General features: G+C 42.3%; 3 protein-coding genes across 6 annotated transcripts; 2 read left to right on the top strand and 1 right to left on the bottom strand.

Moving 5' to 3' along the window:
- Window positions 1–364: 364 nt before the first annotated feature.
- Window positions 365–3,558, bottom strand: aldob (aldolase b, fructose-bisphosphate). The gene is made up of 9 exons (XM_042418693.1): window positions 3,451–3,558; window positions 2,490–2,602; window positions 2,190–2,401; window positions 2,022–2,076; window positions 1,694–1,854; window positions 1,504–1,587; window positions 1,203–1,377; window positions 909–1,108; window positions 365–639 (listed from the first exon to the last, which is right to left on the bottom strand). Exons 2-9 carry the CDS (start codon window positions 2,599–2,601, stop codon window positions 544–546), a joined length of 1,095 nt encoding a protein of 364 aa, XP_042274627.1. The 5' UTR covers window position 2,602; window positions 3,451–3,558; the 3' UTR covers window positions 365–543.
- Window positions 3,559–5,425: 1,867 nt separating this feature from the next.
- Window positions 5,426–16,420, top strand: rnf20 (ring finger protein 20, E3 ubiquitin protein ligase). 3 transcript variants are annotated; one of them, XM_042419457.1, is made up of 22 exons: window positions 5,426–5,525; window positions 5,994–6,184; window positions 6,294–6,362; window positions 6,486–6,584; window positions 6,719–6,866; window positions 7,387–7,572; window positions 7,656–7,771; window positions 8,095–8,241; window positions 8,330–8,404; window positions 8,528–8,647; window positions 8,963–9,142; window positions 9,224–9,359; window positions 9,506–9,627; window positions 9,789–9,945; window positions 10,104–10,410; window positions 11,994–12,111; window positions 12,487–12,636; window positions 12,723–12,935; window positions 13,376–13,501; window positions 13,764–13,904; window positions 14,462–14,566; window positions 15,594–16,420. In XM_042419457.1, the coding sequence occupies exons 2-22, from the start codon at window positions 6,014–6,016 to the stop codon at window positions 15,768–15,770; spliced, it is 3,063 nt and encodes a 1,020-aa protein (XP_042275391.1). In that variant the 5' UTR covers window positions 5,426–5,525; window positions 5,994–6,013; the 3' UTR covers window positions 15,771–16,420. The 3 variants fall into 3 exon arrangements, with proteins under 3 accessions (XP_042275391.1, XP_042275390.1, XP_042275392.1); XM_042419456.1 differs by having other exon boundaries at window positions 5,430–5,596; XM_042419458.1 differs by lacking the exon at window positions 5,426–5,525 and adding an exon at window positions 5,710–5,835.
- A 720-nt stretch (window positions 16,421–17,140) lies between these two features.
- Window positions 17,141–21,095, top strand: LOC121901799 (transmembrane protein 109-like). Of its 2 annotated transcripts, XM_042418787.1 has the most exons (4): window positions 17,141–18,214; window positions 18,594–18,653; window positions 19,917–20,019; window positions 20,290–21,095. In XM_042418787.1, the coding sequence occupies exons 1-4, from the start codon at window positions 17,987–17,989 to the stop codon at window positions 20,643–20,645; spliced, it is 747 nt and encodes a 248-aa protein (XP_042274721.1). In that variant the 5' UTR covers window positions 17,141–17,986; the 3' UTR covers window positions 20,646–21,095. The 2 variants fall into 2 exon arrangements, with proteins under 2 accessions (XP_042274721.1, XP_042274722.1); XM_042418788.1 differs by lacking the exon at window positions 18,594–18,653 and having other exon boundaries at window positions 17,148–18,214.
- Window positions 21,096–22,465: the final 1,370 nt, after the last annotated feature.

Below are 22,465 nucleotides of genomic sequence, written 5' to 3' on the forward strand. Positions count from 1 at the left end.
TTTTGGTGATGGAGTAACCCCTTTTGTGATCCAGATGAAAATCAAACTGTGCCTTTAAATAGTTTCAGTTCCCTATGACTGCTATATGCAAGCAGATTTATATCATCCTTGCTCTGCTGTTTAGACATTCCTTCTTTGTTTCATTAAACAAATGCGTTCCACTGTAAATGCTTAGTCCCAATCAATCAACAGTGGATGAAACCCACAAAGCACAATCATGTGGCAATCCTGAAATGGAAGGCTCAAATTGAGTCCATTTATAGTCAACCATTAGGTTTTTAGAGCACAGCCCTTACTTGTGACATGTTCTTAGATGCTCAAGTTCTCAAAATCCAACAACAAAAACAGCAACGATACAAACAACTTTTTGGTCACTTAATTTATTTCCACTCATTTCATTAGTGGACAAACAGTAGTTCAACATAATAGAATTTCCCCCTCCCCTAGATGTTGGTAATATGGGAAGGAGTCACATCCAGCAGAGGCATTTCTTGTAGTCATTTGGTCCGTGTTCATGTTTGAGGGTTTTAAAGTTCACAGTATTTAATAAACGTAGCTGGCAGTGTACAGAGACTGCATGGAGGCCTTGTCAGCTGAGCCAGAGGGCTTGTACTCTCCTTTGGCAGCCAGGCCATTGATCTGAAGAGAGCAACAGAAGGGGAAAGTTAGGGCAAAGTCGCATCTGAATGTTAATGATCAGCCAAGTTACCTGCACTACATTAGTACAAGACTGAAGCGACAAAGAGCTTTTTAGAAATCATTTACCAGTAAGTATAAAGATAATGCGAGATAACAGTCATTTAATAGCCAGTTGCATACACAGTCCAAAATATAAATTGATAAGTGTCAATTATTTATTAATGTTCATTCATTGTTAGTGATAGTCATTCATGTCCTGTGAGGCTTACCTTGGCCCTGTTGCAGAAAGCCTCCTGTGCAGCGGTCTTGTTGGCAGCTTTGCCCTGCCAGGCTGCAAGAGCAGAGGCCTGGAGTGCACGGCCGTAAGAGAAGGTCAGCTTCCAGGGGCGATGGAGGGGCACCTGGTTGATGGCGTTCAAGTTGAGGGAGGCCTCCTCCTCACTCTGGCCTCCAGACAGGAAGCAGATGCCTGGAGAGTCACGGGAAACAGCATGCTACTTGTTATATACTGTGGAACTCAGAAAAGACAAACAAAGCCCTCTGTAAGTCGCCAGAGAACTCACCAGGCACAGCGGCAGGGACAGTGCGCCTCAGAGCAGTCACTGTGGCCATGGCAACCTCCTGAGGGGTGTACTTCTTAGTGCAGGAGTGTCCAGCGGTGACCATGTTGGGCTTCAGCAGGGTGCCCTCCAGGTACACATGGTGATCAGACAGAGCCTTATACACAGCAGCCAGAACCTAAAAGATGAACATGTAGATTTATTACAACACTTAAAATACTTTTAAAATGTCATCTGATGGGGAAAATGCTTCATTTCTAGTGGTCTTGTATTTGACTGACAGAGCCAGAGCTGGTGTACCAACCTTTTCTGTGACATACTGGCAGCGCAGCAGGTCGTGTTCTCCGTCAGGCAGGATCTCTGGCTCCACAATAGGCACCAGGCCATTCTGATAAGAGTACATGAATATACATTTAAAATGAGCCAATCACAATGATATAATGATCAAGAAGAATGCAGTCATTACTATTAGAGAAATTTGTATGATTACACACCTGTTGGCAGATACTGGCATATCTGGCCAGGACATTGGCGTTCTCTGCAATGCCAAGAGCTGATGGGCAACCATCTGAGATCTTGAGCACACACCTCCACTTGGCAAAGTCACAACCGTCCTTCTTGTACTGGGCACAACGCTCAGAGAGGCCATCAAGACCTGTACAGAAGGTACAGAAAGGCCAAGACACAGAATGTTATTATTCTATGGCCGCGTTATTGTGCAGAAACGTGAAAAGAAAGTTTTCAGAGATAAAGACTGGTTCCACTTGTAGGTTTTGAATTTTTACTTTCAAGCTCTAGTAGGCATGTTAAATCAATTTTTACCTTGCGTGGTGGTCTCTCCATCTGTTCCATTCAGACCAGCTGTGCCTTTGTCCACCTGAAAAACCAAACAAACCCATTAACTCTCAAATAGGTCAACATGTGAAATGTAGTTATGAGGGGGGGCAGTACATGAAACTGGATTGGGATCTCAGTGTGCAGCTTCCTCACCTTGATGCCGACAACAATCCCCTTGTCCTTGATGACTTGGGGGAAGAGCTTGCCGCTGTCTGCTTTCTGGTAGAGCGTCTCGTGGAAGAAGATGACCCCACCCACACAGTTGGAGATGGAGGCATCGGAGGAGAAAAGGAGGTCACGGAAGTAGCGACGGTTCTCCTCGTTGTTCTCCACGTTGATTTTCTGGAGACGCTTTCCCATGGTGCCTTGAAAGAAGAGGGCATGGAAATCATTTCGGTTGCACACTCTACAACCACATCACCTTTGGAACAAACTGTTTCTGCATGCACTCACCTGTTGATTCATCTGCAGCCAGGATTCCCTTTCCAGGAGCCACAATCCTCTGAGCAATGTCAGAGAGCTCCTTCTTCTGCTCTGGAGACAGGGATGGGAACTGGTGAGTCATCCTAGTGGAGAGAAACAAGTTATTTCACAGGTGATCAGGAACTCTTCAAGACTGTATTAAGTTTAAGGAAGAGTTTCTTTTTTTTCCTCAAAACTCAACAACTCTATGCCTCTGACATCCTGCCTCTGTTGCACCACCTCTGTAAATATTTGGCTCGCATGGTTGAACTTTGGCCTTCAAAACAGATAACTTCTCCCTCTTAATGTGTAAGTTCATAGTTCACTTGGCTACATGGTGTTTATCCAAAGCTTTCTGCAAAAGACACCCCACTTTAACAAACAGTCATATTTGGACAAAGAATTTGCATAAGCAACTATGCATGAACATAGTTTGCTGCAATACAATAAGTCAGCAAAAACAGCCTCAACGCGGATGTGTGTTTCCCTGCAAGTATTTGCACTTACTCCTGAAGACAAATGATTAATAGCACCTGCAGGCAACACGAGTCCCTTCATGCACATAGAACAGTACTTTCTACAAGTAAAAATTAATCTGATCGTCAGACTCTGATGAAGACACAGTAGTGTCGAAACGTCAGTCTGTTTGCACAATTAACGGCTGTGAATTAATCAGTGTGCTCAGGTCCCTTCTGTTCTCTAAAAGCGAATCTATCTTGCAGCAATGAATTTGAACATCCTTACATAACAAGACTGACTGAAGAGTTCTGCAAACTTTAGGCAACAGTTGCAGCTAAAATCCACAAATGCAAACTGACTTCCAACGCTTGAATCTCAGAGACATGAGGAAACCCGCATACACAGACAAGTGCTAAAAAATCAGTTCACTTTTCCTTAAAAAAAAGGATTGCCGCAACATCGAGGCAGATAACAACTTGAAAACAATTCTTACTTGAGACTTCTATCAAACAGCGACGACGACAGAAATGGTGAACGGCCTCTGCAGCCTCCCAGCGGTAATTGAACTGATTGAGAAGGCCGAAAATTGTGCACAAAGTTGTATTTATCCCGTGTGGCGTCTCGGAGGAGGCGCTCGATCGTGATGTGGCGGGGCGTGTGTCGCCCCGGTAACGCAATTGGCCAGGTCAGACAGACAGGGGCGGTGTTTGTACTGTATGGCATCAATGCTCCTTTGTGGACTTAAGGTTCACATCAGAACATGGGGGGATGAGTAGAAAACACGAAGGGAACACAATGTGACGCCTGAAACAGGTTATAAAATCGAAGCCTGTGTGCATGCATGCATCACACAGTCTGCAAACAGCCCCGCCTCCCCCTGCTTTAGTCGGCTGTTGCAGCACACTGAAAAAAAAAGAAAAAAAGAATGTGGAAATGTTATATGAGGCCTGCTGCAATGTTGCAATTCTGGTTTCTTTTGTCTTGGTGAAAGTGTAGAAGCATTTTTTCTTTTTTTGTCTCACCTGGATGTAGTCAGAGCAAATTGGAATTATGGATGGAATTATTTTGCGATCATTTTCAGCTGTCAGACCCGTTTTACACGAGGAGAAACTTTTATCTTATTGTCATAATCATAATGATAATGACATAATTGATTGACTTGTGTAATATTAATTTCAAATTTAATAAAGAATTAGGGAGTGCTATTCTTTGCGTAGTGTAGAGGACTGAGTTTTTGCCTTTTTTCATTAGTTTGTTCATCTGTTTGACACAAATAAAATGCCATTAATTTGAGCTATAGAGCAAAACCTGCTGTTTCATGCTACCTTGTGTATCAGCCTAATGCGTCACGTTGCTTTTCACAAACGTCATGCATAAACAGATCTCATATTGATTGCTGAAAATGGCCCCAAAAAACATAGTGTTGCCACCAGTTCACACGGTGACATCAGCAGATAGGGATATTTGACTCCATAGGCTGGGGTTGATCTGTAAATCAAATAATTACAAGCCAGCTTTTACACAACCTGGACCCTGCACTCAGTGCAATGTACACTTTAGTATTGCTGATCAGAGTTCAACCCCTGTCCATGAGTCCCTTTTAACATAAGGACTGAGAGAAGAGAGTGAGGAGAGTGCAAAAAGTTGTCCAAACAAGTTTTCAGACCACCACAAGTATGTGAACTAAGTAAAAAAGATGAAAGAAAAAAGCACCAGATGAATGTTGGTTAGGTTGCATGATAATTTCAACAATATCCTTAAGCACTGTACGACAGGTACAACACTGCAGCCACTGCAAAGTGCTGCAAATCTCCACTATGAAGCCATGCTGATTAGATCAGGACATTTCAGATTTGTCTCGGTAGTTTTAATGAAAGGAAATCATCCATGAACACTACAAATGGCAGTCTTAATTTAGCTTTATGCTTCCATTTTCTTGGGTTATAACACAATGTTTGTGAATTAGTACATTTATATTATATCAAACTGCACTCTATGATAGGGTTGGATTACCAACAGGAAAAAGCAGGTAACTCCAGGGGGCCCCGAAGCCCCAGGTTCACTGTGTTTGTTGCTTTTTGAGTAATTTGATTACTTGCAAATCCGCAAGTATTCAAATTACATCTACAATATCAACTGGGTCATATCTTGTGGCCCACCTTGTGGATGGGGTCAAAATCTTGTCATAATTCCTGATTTATTATTATTATTATTATTATTATTATTATTATTATTATTATTATTATTATTATTATTATTATTATTATTTGTACTGTGCTCACATTTTACTAAACAAAGCTGTGCCTCAACAAATTAAATAACAGCAAATGTGGGGTCATAGTATTGCAGGGTAGGAGTACTTTTGGTTTATGGGTCTCTGAATGATCGCATTTAATAAATCTACCATCTATGTACACTGTACTTAAAGTGAACTTGGAGGCCCAGCAGCAGATCGTGGCCCCTAAACGGAACAGTCGAACCGGGTTTGTTCCCCGCCGAGACGTTAGAGGGCGTCGTGTCAGCTGGAGGATGTCCCACCTTGATTGTTGCTGCTTCCGCTTCCGAGAGGCAAGAAGCCGCAACATCAACATCCACAGACATATTCTGTTTATAACACAATAACTCTTGCTTTAAAAGCGGTAAGACTTCGGTTGAGTTTGATTGATTCTTATGACATTACAACGTAAACGCATTGATCTGTCAGAATAGAGTTTTCTCGGCCATCGGCATTATTTAAAGCTCGCGTTAGCAAACGGCTAACGTTAGCCTAACCGTTAGCCTAACGTTACATTGAGTTGATTTCAGTCAGTTTGTTCGGGTTTGAAAATGTGATAGCAGAAGTTTTAGGGTATATTTCTTTCGACTACTCATCGCCCAGGTGGATACGGTTTTAAAATGAACATTTCGTCCACTTCTAGCTATAAATTATATCAAACACACTAGATTTTTCATTCATCCAACAAAACTATCAGAACCCATCAGTCCTCCACTTTGTTCGCAATTTACAATCTGCTTTTTTCTCTTTCCGTCTCTCAGTTTATCCCAGGTGTCTGAGGATGTCGGGGCAGAAGCGTCCTGCTGACCCCAGCGGTCCGTCGTCCTCCGGTGCGCCCCCAGAGAAGCGGAGGGAGCGGGATGGAGAGGACGGAGGTCCCGGAGTCAGCGCCGCTGCCGGAGGAAGCACCGCGGTGGAGACAGTCATCAAATTGGGAGGGGTGTCCAACTCGGTGAGACACTTGTATTCACTCATAACTCTAATCATTGTAGTATAAAGTCTTTCTGTTTGTTTGGCTGATTTTTCTTGCTGTACTCTTGCTTGAATCAATTCTGTTTCAGGAGGAACAAGACATCAAAGCTCTCCAGGCGAAGAACAGAAAGTTGGGAGAATCTCTTGATCAAAGACAGGTAAATTAATTTCTACCAATATTTACAGCCTGTCTCACACACACACACACACACACACAGGGGAATCTTCACTTACTGTCTTGCTTCGAGGAGAATTCATCTATTGGCTTTGTTGGTTTTCAGGTGATTGAGGATGAACTGCGAGAGCGAATTGAAAGACTGGAGACCCGCCAGGCCACTGATGACGCCAGTCTGCTGATCCTCAATAGATACTGGAACCAGGTAAACAGTCACAGATGGAGTCCAGACTGATGAGCAAGAAAGAAAACCTGCTTGTTCACCATCAACACTGTCAGAATGGATCATAAAGTCTAAATGTGATGCCAGACTCTTTCCCTAACTCCTTGTGCTTTCAGCTTGATGAAAACATTAAGCTGATCATCAGGCGTTATGACCAATCAACTAGCGAACTGGAGAAATCTCCAGCAGCTGAGGGGCGGAGTCTGAAGCCAGAAACTCCTGAACCTGATGGCGACTCCAACCAGGAGAGGGCCAAGGACAGAGGTAAAGAGAGAGCTAATGTAGGATCATCACTGAGAAAGCAGTAACATATAGATATTTGATTAATAGACCTGAGTTTTTCATTCTCACATATGTTTTAGTTTTTCTAACTTTTGGACTAGCTGTTATTAGATGAGATGTTGTAGACTTTTGTGGGAGATAGTAAGTCGAGTTCAGCCAAATTTAAAGAAATTTTCCCAATTAAAGGAAACTGGAAAATTCAGAGCAGCGTCATTGTACCTTGTCTGAGATTGTACCAATGTCTACCTCTGTTGTAGGGGAAATAAAATTCAAGCACTAATGACAGTATGGCAGGATGACAATGTGCAATAACGTCTTAATTCCTCAACAAATATTGTACTTAACATAGTATAATTATTTACAGTTACAGAGGACCAACAAAAAGACAGTATGTGCATCAGAAAATACTGTTGAGTGTAAAAAAAATATAATAGTTTCAAAAATCTATTATGAAAACTGTTTTGGAGCTTTCTGTATTTGATCAAATCCATGTGTCACCCAGGCCACCAGGGAGAGACATCCAACTCTTTCCTCGCCACGCTGGCGAGCAGCAGCAGCGAGGAGATGGAGGCGGAGCTCCAGGAGAGGGTCGAGTCCAGCCAGAAGCAGGCTAGTCGCGTGGTGGAGATCTACGAGTGTCTAAAGAGCACTGTGGACCAACTGAAGACAGAGCTGGACTCTGGAGCTGGTGAGATAGAAATGGAGTACAGCTGAGGATATTACATTATTACAAACTACACTGTGTCACATTATTGTTGTTTTTCTTTCCAGAGGGCACTTTGTGGCAGGCAGCTTCCAAACTAAATGCCCTCCTGACCAGTGAAAATGAGCGGCTACAAAAGCTGACTGAGGACCTTAAGCAGAAACACAGTCACATGACCAGCGAGGTAAACGTCCTTATTCACTGATGCAATATGTTCCCTCTTCAGGTGCAGCAAACTTTTACAGTTACAAAAATTGTTAAAAGTTTTATTTTTGGGTCTGCTGCACTTAATAAACTCATTTGAGCTTGTGGTACCACAATGGAGGCTATTTTTCTTGGGAGAATCAAGGCACTTTGAGTTATTGAATCAGTAGTTCAGTGTAAAGACATGCGACTTGTTCAATATTTAATTCCATTAAAAGTAGTAGAGTAATATTTTAGCAATTATTATACTTCTATTAGTCCTTGTGTGTGCTTCAAGTCTCTCTGTCCTCCTGTCTCATCCAGTCCCGGCCTCTGGGACGTGCAGCAAACAGAGCAGATCAGCGTGTCAGTGAGCTGCAGGTTCTGATCGAGGAGCTTCAGTGGGACATGGAGAAGATCCGTCGGCGAGAAAATCGGCTCAACGCACACTTGACCGAGATTCTGGAGAGGGTGAGGAGGTTTTCTGTGCATGTGTGTTGGCATTTCTGTCTTTGTTTATGTTGAGGTTGGTTATAACACTTTCTGTTGTGCATCCCAGGTGAACAGCAAAGGCTATAAGGTGTGTGGGGAGGCCAGCAGCGTATGTGGGACCATTACTATTAACAAGAGAAAGGTAGGAACTTTTTGTTTTACAACTTTGGCAAAGTAGTGTGAAAGCTCCCAACATTTTTTTGTTTTTCTTTCAACATCTTGCTTTGCATACGTGGTGACTTTTTCCATCTTTTGTTCTTTCAAGTTTGAGGAAATGAACAGTGAGTTGGAGGAGAACCAGGAGCTGGCAGACAACCGCCTCATTGAGCTGCAGAAGCTCCAGCAGGACCTGCAGACTGTCCACCTGGAGAACAACAACATGAAGGTTGACTTCTGACTTGAGAGTTTTGTTTGTAAAATGACCCATTTATGGATTAAATTACATTTAGAATTATGATTGCAAAACCCACCTAAACCGGAGGGCTTCATTCTCATGTAACTAATTCAACTTTAATATTAGGTGCCTAAAGTTAATCAAAACTACTGGTTAACAGTCTCTACATTTTTGATAAGCTTAAGTGCTTGTGGATTCAAGTGAATGAGGTGCATCCCTGGTCAAATTTCTGTCTATTTGATGCCAGAGTGAAGTTTTACAATTTTTCCTCTCTGGCTTGTCTCTCTGTCTCTCTCTTCCTCTCAGGCGGAGTTGTTGAGTCGAGCAGAGGGCATGGTGAAAGAGACTTCTGAGTATCGATGTCTGCAGTCACAGTTTTCTGTGCTTTACAACGAGTCTCTGATCCTCAAGTCTCAATTAGATGAGACACGCGCTCGCCTAAACACTACTAGGACGGCACGCCTTCGACAGCTGGAGCATATGGAGGCAAGTGTGTGTTTGTGTCTGTGCCAGTGTCTGTCAGTGTGAGCTTCGTCCCTCTCTTACTCTTACCCACTCTGCGTGCAGAATGATGAAGTTGCTCTGCAGAGGAAAGTTCGCACAGAGGTGTTTCAGCTGGAGGACACACTGGCTCAGGTCAGGAAGGAGTACGAGATGTTGCGCATCGAATTTGAACAGACTCTCGCTGCCAACGAGCAGGCAGGTAAGTCTGAGGTTGTATGATTTGGGCTCACATCAGCTCCTTGCCAACAAAACTTGTTTCATAGTGCTAATATGTATTCTGTTTTTCTCCCACACTATTTCTCCTGCTTTCTTTTGTTCCTGATTCTCTCTATCTCTGTCTCTCAGGCCCTATTAACAGGGAGATGCGCCATCTGATCAGCACACTGCAAACCCACAACCAGCAGATGAAGGGAGAAGTTGTGAAATACAAAATAAGACTGAGAGAGACACAAACTGAACTCAATCAGGTAGGTCCGAAGGAGACAAAGAGAAACTCTTGCAATCAGAAGAAGAAATGAAACAATTATGTGTCACTTTGACGGTAACACACGTTATATCTGATGGGTGTAGTGAAGCACAACATAGCAGAACATCACACTGAAGCTCATCACATACGTTGCCCCTGTAGGTCCGCTCTTCAAAGGGCAACGCCATCCTCCAATTCCAGTCTAGCACAGAGATGGATGTGAAAGATGAGACAACCTCTCCTTCGACTCCAGCCGTTTCGGGGGATCCTGTGGTCAAGACAGATCCTGACAACGGTTCCTCTACACCCAGCAGCACTGGTAATTAACACCTAGTTAACTGGCTGTAAAAGGTTCATTCACATTTTTTCGGTTGCAGACAACTGAAATGGCTTGTTGGAAGTGTTCTTATGATGCATATTAGGAAATATTAGGACTGTCCTAGTTGACGATTCCTGCTTTGTCTTGTCTTTTTACAGGTGCCTCAGTGAAAACCGAGCCTGGAGTAGAACCTGAGGCCACAGTAAAGGACGAGGAGAAAGATGAGAAAAAAGAGAAGGAGGAAAAGAAAGAAAAGGACATTATTAAGAAAGAGGAGAAAGACAGAGAGAGGGAGAAAGAAAAGGAGAGAGAGAGACCAACCCGCAGCGGCGCGATAAAGGAAGAGAAGGAGAAGCCAGGGAGCAGTAACCAACCAGAGGAGTCTGCCGGGGAGCGGTTGTCCATGGTCGGAGGATCCAAGAGGAAGGAGATGGAGCAGCTGAAGATTGTCCGAGCAGAGCTCAAGTGAGTCGTGTGTGTGTGTAGTTCTGGGATTTGTGTTGTGGGTGTCTCATGGTTAATGAGACTGTTGTCCAGCCTGCTGAATCATTTAACCTGTTTGCATAGACCATCATAAATTCATACATGAATACACAAAGATATACACATTACAAAGAATTTATGAAATCTGAAAAATATTCTTAAATATAGATACTCACAAAATATCAGGGATATTTTTTTCCCCATGTCTCACACAAACACATACACCTAGCTTGTGATGCAGCAAGGACTTGACTGACATGTTACAGAATGTGTTTGCTTTGCTTATTGAAAAACACATAATATGTGCAGTGTACGATATATTTGTTAAGAACACAGTTTCTACTCTCAGAAGCTGCTGCTGCGGAAGAGAATGGTGTCATTTCTACCACATTTTGTTAACAGCGTGTTCATCTTCAACCCTCTGTTGTTGTTGTTTTTCTAAACATTTGTTTGAATGAACTCCTGGACGAGCCCCCAATTTGTCACAATCCGGCTCAAGGCTGGACAAAGGAGGCAAGACCATACATAGGTTTAAACAAAAATAGATTTATTGTACATAACTAAGAGATAAATGAAACTAAACAAAACCACAACCAAACATGGTGGAAGCCAGAGAAGAGAGGGCAAATAACTGACTGCCTCCAGCTTATATAGAAATCTGTCAGTCCAGGTGAGCTGAATCTCTCTGCCGACCCAACTCTGCCCACCATGCTCCTGCAGTTAGAGGAAAAAGAGCCTGTCCAGAGAGGGTCGTCAGTGGTTTCTCCTGGTCAGCACTTTCTTTTGTTTCCAACATTCTCGTCAGCTTAATGTTCAATAAAAATCTACAATATGCCTCACCCACCCCTAAGTGTATCAGGATTCTCCAAATCCGTGATTTGATTTGACTTTTGCTTTTAAGGTCACGATTGGATTCTATTTGCGATTTTAAACTTCTTTTTTTTTTGCACTGACAGCTATGCCATTGTTAGACTATTGAGTCTTAATTTGTAAAGATCAACAGATCATTGGTTTTGTGGCCTGACAACTGTCGTTTACATTAACAAATTCTTTCAAATTTCAAAAAATAGGCTACATGGTATTAAGTGTGACATAACCATCTTTTTTTTGGAATGTACCATCCTAAGGCCATATGGTGAAATTTAAATCATTTATTTAAAATGTAATAATAATTTATTTCATCTGTCAGTTGGGAACAAACTGTTAATCACAAAAATAGAAGAAGAGCCACTAGATGGCAGAAGGGTACTTTACAACAACAGCTTGAGTTTCCTCATCTGCAAAAAGTATTCAACAGTCATATGATTCTGTGAATCACCAGCAGTTGCTCACAGGAAAAAATAAACTCTTTGTTTTAAGTGGAAGGTTAAAAAAAGTTTTGTCATTGTGAAATTGACTAAAAAATACTGTTTTGACATGTTTCCTTTTCTTTTTTTTTTTTTTCTCAAAAACATAATGGCAGGTTTTGCTCTGAGCCCTTATTGATTTCTGATTTCTTTTCATGATTTTGGATGAAGCTGCTGATGGTGACGGTTGTGATAAACACTCTTACTCTGACTGTGCAGGAAAGCACAGGAATCCCAGAGGGAGATGAAGCTGCTGTTGGACATGTACCGCTCAGCACCCAAGGAGCAGAGGGACAAAGTCCAGCTCATGGCTGCAGAGAAGAAGGCCAAGTCAGAGGTGATCAAGGACTTATTCATTGTAACAGGACATTTATGACATGACTTACGGATATTTGTGCTGTTTTTTTCCATTTGGCTTTAATCTTTTCAGCTGAGCAACACATGGCCAGATACTGCACTAAATTTCTAGCACTGCAGAATAGTTGAATAGTCTACTGTAATCGAATCAGAATCATGTTTATTGCCAAGTAGGTTTAGACATACAGTGAATTTGCCTCGGTGTTGTGGTGCATAACAATCAAAAATACACAAAATGAAGTAGTCCTAAATAATAAAAAATGATAACAATATAAAATAATACTATAAAAAAAGAAAGAAAGAATTTACTAACTGATGCATTGTGGCATCCCCGTGATGAAAACGCTGATTCCAGGGAGAGGAGCTGCGGCAGAGGCTGAGGGAGCTGGAGGAGAGAGAGAGGAGGGAAGGCAAGAAAATGGCTGATGAAGAAGCTCTAAGGAAGATCCGCTCTGTGGAGGAGCAGATCGACATCCTCAACAAAAAGCTGTCTATAGCAAAACAGGTATGTGAGTTGGCCATTTTGTTTAGCACTTGCCTGGTTCTCCTTTCGTCCTCTTACACCCTGTCGCCTCTCTGCTCCCTCTGCAGGAGGAGGACGCACTGCTGAGCGAGATGGACGTGACGGGCCAGGCCTTTGAAGACATGCAGGAACAGAACATTCGTCTCATGCAGCAGCTCAGAGAAAAAGACGATGCCAACTTCAAGCTGATGAGCGAGCGGATCAAGTCCAACCAGATCCACAAGCTGCTAAAAGAGGAGAAGGAGGAGTTGGCCGACCAGCTGCTCACTTTAAAAACTCAGGTGAGCCACCACGCAACGCCACAAGGAGAAATCTGCAGATGCAATCTGATACAGGCTTGTACATGTTTCTTTTGTGACATAGACACAGTTAAATTGCAGTGAAAACTAACTGTAATTACTTCTTTCTCTCTGATTGAACTAAAAATGATACCCATTCACAAAAATGCACCCTTTTATTTATTTTTTTAATAAAACAGCTGCTTTGCTTTTTAAAAATCATTTCAAAAGTTGAAGAAAAGTCTCCACAGTGTATATTCTACACATATAAGTTTCCCCGACCATAGACAGGCATATGTTTGTTATATGTCTGCACCTTTCAGTTTGCCAAATTTCCTGTTACCTCAGCCTTTCACATTCATATTCTAGCTGTTATGCGTTTCGGGTTTTCTTTAATCCTCATTTTCTCACATAACTTTTTGTGGATTTTGTCTATTTGTCAGGTGGATGCCCAGCTGCAGGTGGTAAGGAAGCTTGAGGAAAAGGAGCGCCTCCTGCAGGGCACCATCAGTACTGCTGAGAGAGAGTTGGCACTTCGGACACAAGCTTTGGACATGAACAAACGCAAGGTAACGCATCATTCAGGACTGATGAGCCACAGCCGCACAGTACACTTAAATATTGTTCCATTCCATTAATGTCCAGGATGAGCTGCTTCTATGAAAATTAAACCGTAAAACACATTCAAGTATGGATGGTTATTCATATACTGTATAAAAGAAAAGCGTAAAAAGAAAGGACATTCCCATTTAGGGAAAATACAAACATTACCTTCAGTCATTGTTTTCATTGTTTCCTTCCTTTTTGTCTCCTCTCTCTGTCGTCCTCTAGGCTCAGGAGTCGGCGTTGCTGTCGGAGGAGGTGCGAACTCAGCTGGAGCAGGTTCAGCAGAGGCTCAGCCTGGTCAGAGAGGAGGTAGTAGAGAACAGCATCTCTAGGGAAAAGGAGTCCTTTAACGCCCGACGAGCACAGGTAACACACATAGAAATACAGTCTTAAAGTTTCACACGACACATGAACTTAAAAGGCAGAAAGCGGTTCGAACACACAGTTACATTCAGAGAGGTTGTGTTTGAAAAGAGTTCAAATCAAGATTTTGCCACATTGACAGCAAAGGTAAAGATTCTACAACTTACACACTGAATAACAACCAAGTAAATTAAATTAAAGTAAATTAAGTACAGTTAAAATCAGCCAGCTTGTACCTAACTGCAGTTTAACATTCAATTTTAACATTTTGACATTAAAAGAATGTGAATCTTCAAAAAAAATTTCTTTTTACACTTTGCAAGGGTTTGTGAGGGTTATGCGGTGCACTATATCTTAACCACAACCAGTTGCCAGGAGGCTGACACTCTACTGACATGGTGAAAAAGTTTCACATCACTAACATTGTCAGTGTGTTGGTTTCATGTTGGTGGGAAGCTCCAACATCTGAGATTGACTGCTGTGTCTGTTGTCAAGTGAGAGCTAAATGTGGAAAACAAGCTCCTTTTGCTCACAGCTGTCAACTCTAAATGTGTTTTTAGGAGGACATCTCCAAACTTAGGAGAAAGATCGAGAAGGCCAAGAAACCAGCTGAGAAAATCAGCAACGGAGATGAGATCCTAAATGAAGAAATCAGCGAGTACAAGGTGAGTTTATGTGATATAAAAACACTGAATAATCTGTGGTCGGGGTGCAGCATCAGCTACAGAACAGCATCATGGACACTGGTCGGGGTTTTAGAGCACGTCCGCATATTTTCAATGGCAAAGTCAAATGTCACTGAACCTCCTCTACCAAAAACAAACGGCTGTGTTGATCTTAAAAGTTGTGAAGCTGTAATCCTGAAGGACTCAAAGAAATGACACCAAAACTTACAGTCTCATGGATTTGTAGTTGAGCATGAATGTTGAAAGCATAAGGACACAGATATTGACATTTAACAACCAAGGGCAAACCTAACACTCGTATTTAGATGTTACCTGATAGGATGAACTCCTGAGCAGACATGTCCACTGCACTGGAATCACTAGCCTTTTGCAAAATCTCTAAACAGCAGGTTTCATTCTTCATCCTTATAACTTATAACTCGCAGGCTCTGTTGAGGTATAAGTGGGCATTAGCAACTGAATGAACCAAAGTCATTCTTAACACTTTGATTTGCACCAAATGAGACCAACTGTCGGTGCGATCACACTCCTTTGACAGGAACACACTAGGACACGTTTAAAATTCCCAACCAACTGTGGGAAGACTCGGCATCACACATTTAATGACTGACACTTTTGCAGATTATCGTCATAAATACTAACCCGGTTTGATCTAATCACAAAGGGTCCAACTGCTTTGATTATACACTATCTATAGAGCAACTGTCCTATTTCTGATGTCCAGTACGGACTCGAGGTCTTGAAAAATCAGCCATGGCCACATCAGCTTTCATATCATGTAACATGTTCCCGGGAAAGGACAGTTGAGCTTGAAGGCCAGTCTCTATAATCACAACGCCTCCCTGCTGCCCTAGATATTTGTGTCCACTCATTAAGAACCATTCATCTGAGGACAAAATGGCTTCTCAGTTTATTGTTCAAACCACTCTGAGCCTTCCCCTCTCCTCCCCCACATCCACCTCTCTCTCTCTCTCTCTCTCTCTCTCTCTCTCACTCTCTCCCCCAGGCACGTCTAACGTGTCCATGCTGCAACTCCCGCGTGAAGGATGCAGTACTGACAAAGTGCTTCCACGTCTTCTGCTTCGAGTGCGTGAAGACGCGCTACGACACGCGCCAGAGGAAGTGCCCCAAGTGCAACGCCGCTTTCGGAGCCAACGACTTCCACCGCATTTACATCGGCTAGAACTACGATTTGTCACAAAGACGGGCTGGGAAGACGAGGTCAGCAACATAAGCGGTGGTACAGACACTGCAAGGAGCAGAGACTCACCACTGCGCTCACGTGTACTTTCCTTCCTCCTGCGTGCACGGGATACTGTCAGTGTAAAAGTCGCTTGGTGACTCCAGCCTCGAACTGATGATGCTCTGAACTGAACGCTTTAATTTGTTTTTTTTAACATCGACTGAATTCAGATCCTCCCACCCAGTACCCACTACTTCACTGTATGTTTTCAGATACTGGTATGTAGAGAAATGAGATTCTGTGAGTTTGCATCACACACTAAGTTTTGTGGTGTGTGCGTGTGTGTGTGTGCGAGTGAGTGAGTGAGTGAGTGAGTGAGTGAGTGAGTGAGTGAGTGTATTTGAAAACAATTACACAAACCAGTATACAAGGAAAAAGACTAGTACAGTCAGAGAACAGCATTCCTCCCAATGAAGTGGACGTTTTGTATAATGTTAGTGTGTATGTACAGACTGTTTGTCATTATTGTTTCTTTTTTTTTTATTATTTTAAAACTACTTCTTCCTGCTCCAAACTGTCCTGAAATCTCCAAAATCTCCTGATTCTATGTAATTGCTGTTCTGCTAGTTATTAAACTGACTTCAAAAGTGTCTGCTGTGCCTTCCATTTCACTTTTTTTCCAGATTTAAATACAGTGGTGGAAGAAGTTCACAGATCCTTTAGTTAAGTAAAAGTACATCAATATAAAATACATCAATGTAAAAATACTCCATTACAATTACTGCATGAAAAATCCTACTTAAGTAAAAGTACATAAGTATCAGCAGCTTGATGTAGTTAAAGTATTTCAGTAAAAGTAGTAGTTTGGTCCCTCTGACTGATATATTATTATATATGACATCATTAGATTATTAGTACTGAAGCATCAGTGTTCTGAAATGTGACCCCGACTACACACTGCTTTTTTAAGACGTCAAAAGCCAAAAAGGTTGGAAACCACTGGTTTCATCTTTAACAATGTGTTGTAATTTAAAAGTTTGTTTTATTATCCATTGTGTCAAGTCTTCATCTGAAAAGTAACTAAATTTGTTAAATAAATGTAGTGGAGTAGAAAGTACAATATTTCCCTCTAAAATGTAGTGGAGTGGGAATATAAAGTAGCATCAAATGGAAATACTCAAGTAAAGTACAAGTACCTCAAAACTGTACTTTAGTAAATGTACTTAATTACTTTCCGCCACTGCTTTAAATGTTTATCAGATGTAATGAGTACGCCTGACATTTGATGTTGGGAGGGAATATAAGACCACAAGTCCCAGTGTGCAAATCTCTGTTTATCCAGTGCAGAGCGCCTTTCTCCACCCCTCCTCCTCCTCCTCCTCCTCCTCCTCTTCCTCTTATAAGACCCGGTCGTGTTTGCATACTGGAAACAGTCGCTAAAAACGCTGCGAGGAAGGGAGTGCCATGCGGGAACAGCGACAAGGGATTTTTTTTAAAGGTTGTGCAATATAATCCATCGCAGCAGCGCATTTGATGCAAGCTCAGAGACAAAGGAGCAGTAAACTTGCCCGGCGTGGAGCTCAGAGCTGAAATAAGAAGCTTTAGGAGACTCGTGGTCAGCTCAACGTCACCGCGTTTCTACTGTTTTCCTTTACGCGCAAAGCTGCAACGGAAAAGAAACTTTTTGGACACGTCGCTGCACTGTATCTTTTATTAACAACTTACTGTTGTGTCTTGACTGATGATCAAATATCTCGACCACTGCTGGATCTAAGCCTTTAACGGTTTCTTACCAAATATAGCCACTGTTAATGCTTGAGTGTCCTTGACGGAGCGGAGCGGTCCCACATTGGATATTTGCAGCGCTGCCAAAGTTTATAATTATATACTCGGTCATATCACTTTGACGTATTATAGGGCTCCATTTACAAACTGGGGTTGTCTAATTAGCAGATTGGACACTTGAATCAGTTCGTATTTCATCATTTTTAGAAGCTTGCGTAGTTCGCTTCACATTTTACTGCCTATTGTGGACTGCAGCATGTTAAAAAATTCAGTCGCCTTGTAGCTTATGACTGCTGTCACCAGAAGCCATTTTTAAGTCTTTGATTTACGAGCCTCTCTCAATCGTTGAACACAGGCTGCTCAACCTGCTCTGTGCACATACATCCATTTTTCACTCTTTTTTTTTTTCTATTGTTCTCAAACCTCCAACTATGATTTTTTGTGCGCCTGGCTCCGGGCGCGCTGGATGTGCCATAGCTCGGTTGATCCTCACCATCTGTGTGATGGTGTTCGGCTTAGTTGGAGCTGAGCAGGCCAACCCGCATAAGGAGAGCCCACCGCCGGTCACCCTCCGCACCTTGATCACGGGGACCTGCCAGGAGATCCAGCGGTACGCGGAGTCCGTGGTGGGAACCAGCGTGATACGGTCAACTGCTGAGGTACAGAGAGGAGGAGCACCACCCTTTCCTGCACTAGGAAGTGGCTTTACACTCTCCTCTTTTCTTTTTTTATTGTTAATCCTATTTACTGGCTGCTATAACTTCACTGTTTGCTCTGTCACTGTTCTCGATCACTGTACCTGATGACTAATTTTACCTCTTCAACTTCAACCTTGTCACCTCTCTCCATCCATTTCTCCCCTGAGCCTAATTCACCCTTCACACACATTCCTCTCCTCTCGCCCCCCAACTTGTTAATCTCTCTCCTGATCCCCCCTCATCTTCTCTGCCCTTCTTATATCCATGCGTCCCCCTCACCCATGCACACACACTATTCTGTCTCCCTGCTTCCACCCTGCTGTGGCTCCCTTTTCCCCAGAGTGCTGTGTTATTTCTAGAGTCATTGCTTGGTCAGGAGAACGTCTATGCAGTGGCCATGGTAAGAAACCTTCTGGGTGCCTCCATCTAACCCGCCCTGACATGGTCCCTTAAACAGAGTCCTCTCAATGTGGCTCTGTTTGGCGCATGTCACCTCATAGTTACAGTGCAGAGGATTGGAGCATGACTGTAATGAAGAGGTGGCCATGTGTATGTATGTGTGTGTTTCTACACACTGATATTTGCATGTGAGGCTACAGTACAGGCCTACTTGTGAGTTTGTATTGATAGGATTCTGTGTATTTGCTGCAAAGCGGAAATGGCAAATTACTTAGTTGATATCTCTGAATGCAGTATGTGTAAATCTTTGGATAAGAACTGAATTTTTTGTGACCCAAAACTGAAAAAAAGAGCCTTACTCCATCTGGTATTATAAGATTATGTTTCCAATGTGGAAACCCCAGTTGACAAAGGAAAATTATGTGATTTTTAATGGCAAAGTTTAATCCTCCAGTCAGCTTTGATGCATTAATAGTAGATTGCATCCTGTAAAATAAAAGTTAGCGCTGTATTTTCAATTTGGAAAACCACAGAGAGACACGTCTGCAATGTTGCATTTACTTTAAATGTATAATTTTTAGCTTCTCTGTGAATAATAAAGAGCTAAAAATCATACATGCCATTATTATTACCAGACAGAGCCTGTCTGCCTAACATTTTGATTTAATTGAGCCTTATGGAATCAAACAGAGCAGTAAATCATTAAGTGTGTTTTTAAGTGATACACACACACACATTGACGTGGCGTGACAGATGCCTGAGTCATGCTTTGACATATTGGACAGTCCTCATGTATGAGCTGGTGTGTAGTGCAACAGGTGCAGATAAGATACTTGTCCAACTTGCTGGGTTACCCTTGACCTTGCTGGATGAAGCCACACTGTGTATGTGTGTGAGATTTGGGGGGGTGGGGAGGTAAAGACTGTACAGGAATAGAGAGGGGCACTGTCCAGCTGTCACTGGCATGCACAGCTGTTTGTCCAAGTCAACAATACAACACTTCTTGTATCATAAGATACATAAGAAGCCTTTTTAATATAATGATCAAGCTTGTACAAACAGCTACTGTAATTATATTTTAATGCTGCTGATCAGTCCTGCTGTTATATACACATAAATATCCTGTCTGCCTGTGCATTGGAGCCATGAGGATAAATTTAGGTTAGATGTGTTGTTAATGCGATCCGAATGCTGCCTCTCTTCATTATATCCAATATAATAACAAAGTTAAACATGTCTCCACCCTTCCTCTGCCCTACCACAGTTTTTGGAGATGGTGATCCGATTCCTGGCTGAAGGAGCTGCCAGCGGACTGAATGTCATCGCCGTTTACGTCACAGAGATCCTCAGAGTCACAGGATTCGATGGTGGGTACCAGGATGAGCTTGTCCTGCATGCTCCACTTATTCTAAGCTCAATACCAACTGGAATTAAGTGTTTGCTCACAGTCTGCTAGAGACAATGAAATTGGCAATGAAAGTATCAAATGCAAGTGAAAATATGTCTTGCCTCTCCCTCAGGGCATTTTGTCTGCCACTCCTTTTTTACGGGAGACTGTTTACTCCTGTTGCTTCCAGGTGTTGTTGAGCTTTATTCTTCCTGAAAATTCAACTAATCTGGATTTCCTCCTTTCACAGCTGCGCTTACGCTGCCCCACTTCACTCCAGAGGGTGTGACAGCAGTCGCCCAGTGGGGTCTGTTAGCCCTCATTGGCTACTGGGTGCTGACCATTGTTCTCCGCTTGCTGATTGGTGTGATGAGGCGGGTGTTCTGGGTGGTGAAAACGGTCTTGGCTCTCTGGCTCTTCGGACTGATGGTGACTGACAAGAACGCTTCTGCAGACACCACAGCGGTTCGCCTGGCCGGCCTGGTGCTGGGATGCGTCTTGTTGACTCTGCTCACTTCCAGCTCTGAAAAGTCTTCTGCAGTAGAGCATCGGCTGAACAGCCTGGAAGGCCGAGTGAAGGCGGTAGAGAAGAGGAGAGGGGAATAGTGATGGAAGAGGGTGGAGGAGAAGGGGAAAGGAGTCAAGATGGACAAAGGTGATGGTGATATCGGTTATGACATTAGTAACTTTGATGGTTTCTATATTATGTCAAAGTATTATGGGAATTAAAGTAATCTCTGGGATTTTTAATCAGAAATGTTTTTTTTAATTTGCCTTCAGAAAATGCCAAAATAATGAAACCACAATATTTTTTACACTAATAAAAAGGAATCAGTGACACACAAAGCTATTAAAAGGCTGCAATAGAAAGACAAGTGTGCACAGAGGATTGGACAATTCAAAATGTCAGATTAAAAACTGTCTTCTTTCTGTATTGTCTCTTCCACGATTGCATACAAATAAAAATCAAAGCAGAATTTTTAAATAATTGTTCAATAAAAAGCTTCCTCTGTTGGTGGAAGGTACAGTATTTTATAATAAACTGTAATAATCCAATATCATCTTTGAGGTTTCAGTTTCAATTTACCACAACCAACCTGGTCTTCTCAACCCAGACTGACCTGTGGCCTGTTGACAGCCTCTCCAGTCCCCTGCGCCTGGTTGCTCTGTCAGCTGGAAGCTCATTTGATCCTTCATCCCCACTGCCACTCCACCAGAGTGGAACAACCTGACCTCAGTGCCAGAATTATCATTCCTGCTAGCTCACCCTGCAGCGGCAGGACTCCCTTCCCTTTGCTGTGGTGGAGTGCCAAGTGGGACAGATCTGAATCCAGAGGGGAAACTAATTAACAGTGAGGTCTCACTGTGTCATCATCTCTCTGCATCACTGAGGAGACGCAGATAGAGAGCGATGTGATTCTACAACTAAATGTTTTTATTTACTTTACAAAAATTATTTAACAATAGCCCTTGAAATTTTGACCTGTTGATGGTGCTAGATGAAAAATTACGGGATCTCCTAAGTTATTACACTTCAATTATATAGGAGAAGATGTTAGTCAAGAGAAGTTGGGAAAATGCAGCCATTGACTTTAGTTTGACAACAGTAGCATTTCTGGATTGATGTGTGCAAACTCTCTTTGTTCTGTTTGGAAAAAGACGCCATGAAATATCTTCATCTAGAACTCCAAAAGAAACAGTGAAAGATACAGTACCTACAGTAGCTGCTCTGAATCTCCTGTGCGTCTCATTCAATGGTCTGAAGCTCAACATGAAGTAGATGCAAGTGAAGTTATTTGAAATCTGAAGCGTAGTGCTTTGAGATGTGTGCCGGGCAGATGATCAAGAGAGTTCAGTGTGACTGTAACATTATCTCACCTAAGATCCCAAATCTATTTCTAATTTAATCTGATGAGAAATGAAAGATTCAATCATGAGATTGAAGGTAATCTGTGATCAGGTTGTAATTTCTCTGGAATAATCACAGTTGGTGCTTCAATGAATTATTAGGTAGCATCTTCCTAAATACACAAATATTAATAACTCAATTAATTTATTTTAAAACATTTTGTTTAGTTTTTATTTAAAAAAGATAGTTCAAATGCATGTTGCAGTGTGTGTGTTTCAGACATGAATTCATCGCAGTCCTACGTAAAACTTGGGAGAGTTTATACTCAGGATCACTGACAGTAACAAATGTGGCCTCTTGTCTCACATGCCAAACAGATTTGTGGCTCTGCAGTTATTCTTTCCAACGTACAAAAGTCTCAGTCGCATTTTAACTTCTGCTCAGTCAAGTTTCTCCTGTGAACCAGTTGGTTTGGTGGGAAAGAATTTCTATGCTTGGATGAGCTTTTGGCTGCGTGGGGACATGCTGGGTGGGTGGTGCCTGCAAGTAAATTATACTGTATGTATTTTTTTTTAAG

This window comes from Thunnus maccoyii, chromosome 8, assembly GCF_910596095.1.
Source record: "Thunnus maccoyii chromosome 8, fThuMac1.1, whole genome shotgun sequence".
NCBI lineage: Eukaryota > Metazoa > Chordata > Actinopteri > Scombriformes > Scombridae > Thunnus > Thunnus maccoyii.